At 64.1% G+C, this 2,711-nt stretch overlaps 1 protein-coding gene across 1 annotated transcript; it reads right to left on the bottom strand.

Annotated features, from left to right (window-relative positions):
* Positions 1 to 2,310: 2,310 nt before the first annotated feature.
* On the bottom strand, positions 2,311 to 2,643 carry MNEG_12766 (hypothetical protein; the record flags this gene model as incomplete). Its single annotated transcript, XM_014038761.1, has 2 exons — positions 2,311 to 2,490; positions 2,590 to 2,643. The coding sequence occupies 2 exons, from the start codon at positions 2,641 to 2,643 to the stop codon at positions 2,311 to 2,313; spliced, it is 234 nt and encodes a 77-aa protein (XP_013894215.1).
* Positions 2,644 to 2,711: the final 68 nt, after the last annotated feature.

Below are 2,711 nucleotides of genomic sequence, written 5' to 3'. Positions count from 1 at the left end.
GTCCTGGTCTGCCAATGGGCGCCGCTCACCGCCACAGGCGTGTAGACTTGGGCCCCAGTATGTAGAGGAAGCAGACCGCGAGGCCGCCGAAAGCAACGAAAAGGCCGAGAACGGCTCCATTGGTGTACCTGGGTCGTGGGGTGTGCAGGGGCGATGGGTTTGGTGGGGCCGGGCCGGGAGTGGGGAGTGGCGCGTCGGGGTGTCGCCCGGGATGCTGGCCGCCTGCCCGGCCAGCCTGGCCGCCCGACCGGCCAACAGCCCTGATGGACCGGCGGGTGACGGGGGCGTACGTCGAGCAAGTGTGCCGTGCTAATGTATAAGGTTTGCGTAGGTGTTCCCTGCCAAACACGCAAAGCGCGCATTGGGGCAGCTCACTTGGAGCCGAAGGCGCCGCCGATGTGCACGACGCGTGCAGACGCTGCCATGAGGAACATCAAAAACAGCACCTGAGGAGGGAGTTATGCCAACCCACGATCATCTGATATTATTCCGAGCACATTGGCTGGGTGCAGGATGCCCATAGAGCTCTTGCTCAGTCCCCGGCCGTTCAACGGGTGCTCCGCCCAGGGCTGCCCACCTGCAGGAGGCGAAGCACGAGCTGAGACCATGCCACAAACGTCGGGTTCAGCTGAAACTTCTTTTTCAGCGCCATGATGGCCGGCACGGGCTCCCCAATATTTCGGGCAGCGCAGGTCCCCGGGACGCCAGGTGCAGTGCTCTCGCAGAGTTGAACGAGGTTTCAAAGGAATTATCGAAGTAGCGTGAAATTGTAACATGCAGCCTCCACTGAGGAGCGGTCATGTTCGTCGCCCACCCGCTCGCAACGACTGATCCTGATCGGACCGGGTGACCCTCGCTGCGCGAGCCGGAACAGAGCCGCGTTCGACTCACCAAGACAATAAGTACAACTCGCACCCGGCAGTCAGCCAAAGGAGCTTGCATTGCTCATGCTCATCACCCGCTGCAGCAGGCTGCCAACAAAAGGCCTACCGCATCTGCCCCGCATGCATTGCAGTTGTCGGGACGAAGTTGTCGGGACTGCAGACACAGGAAATGACTAATGGCAACACAGCCTGATGCCTGAGAGGGGCGCCGGTGCGCGCATTGCATGTAGCCCGGCTGCATCCAACAACCGGACCCCCCCCACTGAACTGCCGGCTCGCTGAATCCAGGGGCAGGGATGGGGCTGATCAAATTTACAGGATGGCTCTTCGGTCACAAGCAGATAAATTTGTAACCTCTCAGTGCACGAGAACAATAGACACCGGTCGCCGCACAGCGGTTGCACGGCGCGCGGCGCCCGGTTTCAACACACAGCAGTGCCCCCTCAGGGCGCGGCGACAACACTGCAACAAGGCCACGTTGAAGCCCGGACCGGCAGGGTGTTGAGTTGCTGCAGAGGTATGGAGAGGGGGTGTGGGATGTCGGGCTGCAATTAGGGCAAAAAGCGCGCATTGTAAGCAGGACTCCTCACTCCGTCGCTTGCAGCGCCTGCACTTTGAGGAACACAGGTGCTCGACTGGGCTGGCGCAGGCTGTAGATGGAAGCGGGGCAGTGGCGGTTGACATACAGGGGCGGCGCCTGTGCCGCTTCCGCTCCAGGCGGTGGCGTCCCGGGAAGGCAAACGGGCGGCCGTGACGCGCCGCGGCCGAATGGAGCAGGCCATGGGCGCGCTCGGTGTGGTGTACAGCCTCGAACGAGCGTGCAGCACGCGGTTGGAAAAACTCAAACAGAGGAGCGGCGCGCCGCCAGAATGCAAAGTGGGGACGCCCCTCAACAGATATGTTTGGAAAAGTGCGCCCGATGACAGCCAACACGCTCACGCTCTCGCGCGCCGAGGCCGCCAGCCAAGCCACAGGCGAGGGCAGGCTTTCTCTTATTGCGCTGCTGCGGAATGAGGGTTTGGGGCGGAAACAGCAGTGCAAGCTCTCAAGCGGCACAACTCAGGGCACCGAGGGCCCGAGGGAGGAAACACATACATGGTGTTGGGATAGGCAACGCCAGGGGCGGCTGATGTAATTTGGCTCGTCGGCGGGGGTGTGGTGTGGCCATCGTCCCCAGGAGACACTTGCAGCACGGAATGGCACGTGATACACAATTACGTTCAAAAGTCGGCCGTCGTTCAACCCCCACGCCCGCAACGCCAGGCCCGGGGGCAGAGCCCAGCGCGGGTGGCTGCGAAAGGCACGGGCCCCTCGCGGGCCGCGCGGCGCGGCGGCAGGCGACCTGCGCGCCGTCGCGCGCTGCGGCAGCGCCGCGGCGCGGCGCACGGGCGCCCGCACGTCGCGCCTGCGGCCGCTCGGGGGCCGCTCATCGCCAGGGGTCCGCGCCCTCGACGCACTCGATCACATTAGCATCGGGGTCCCGGAAGAAGATGGCGGGGCGCCCCGACGCGGAGCGGGTGTAGGGCACGCCGGCGGCGTCGAGCTTGGAGGTGAGCGGGTCGATGTCCGCAACGCCGATGCAGAAGTGGCGGTCGCGGCCGCCGTGCTGTCAGAGGTTCGCGTCGAGGGCAGTGGTTGTCGTTGGAGGGAGGAGCAGGGGGCAGGGCGCGACGTCAGTGAGACGCAGAGCGGATCTACTGTTCACAGAACGGGGATGGAGGCTGCTGAGAGCTGCAGTTATGAGGCGGGACGAGGTCATGGCAACTTGCACAGGTCATCACATGGGTGTCCAGGTGGGGGGATGATACGGTGCACACTGTTGGGAGG

Source organism: Monoraphidium neglectum (assembly GCF_000611645.1).
Source record: "Monoraphidium neglectum strain SAG 48.87 unplaced genomic scaffold scaffold03423, whole genome shotgun sequence".
NCBI lineage: Eukaryota > Viridiplantae > Chlorophyta > Chlorophyceae > Sphaeropleales > Selenastraceae > Monoraphidium > Monoraphidium neglectum.
This window is presented reverse-complemented; position numbering and strand designations above follow the sequence as displayed.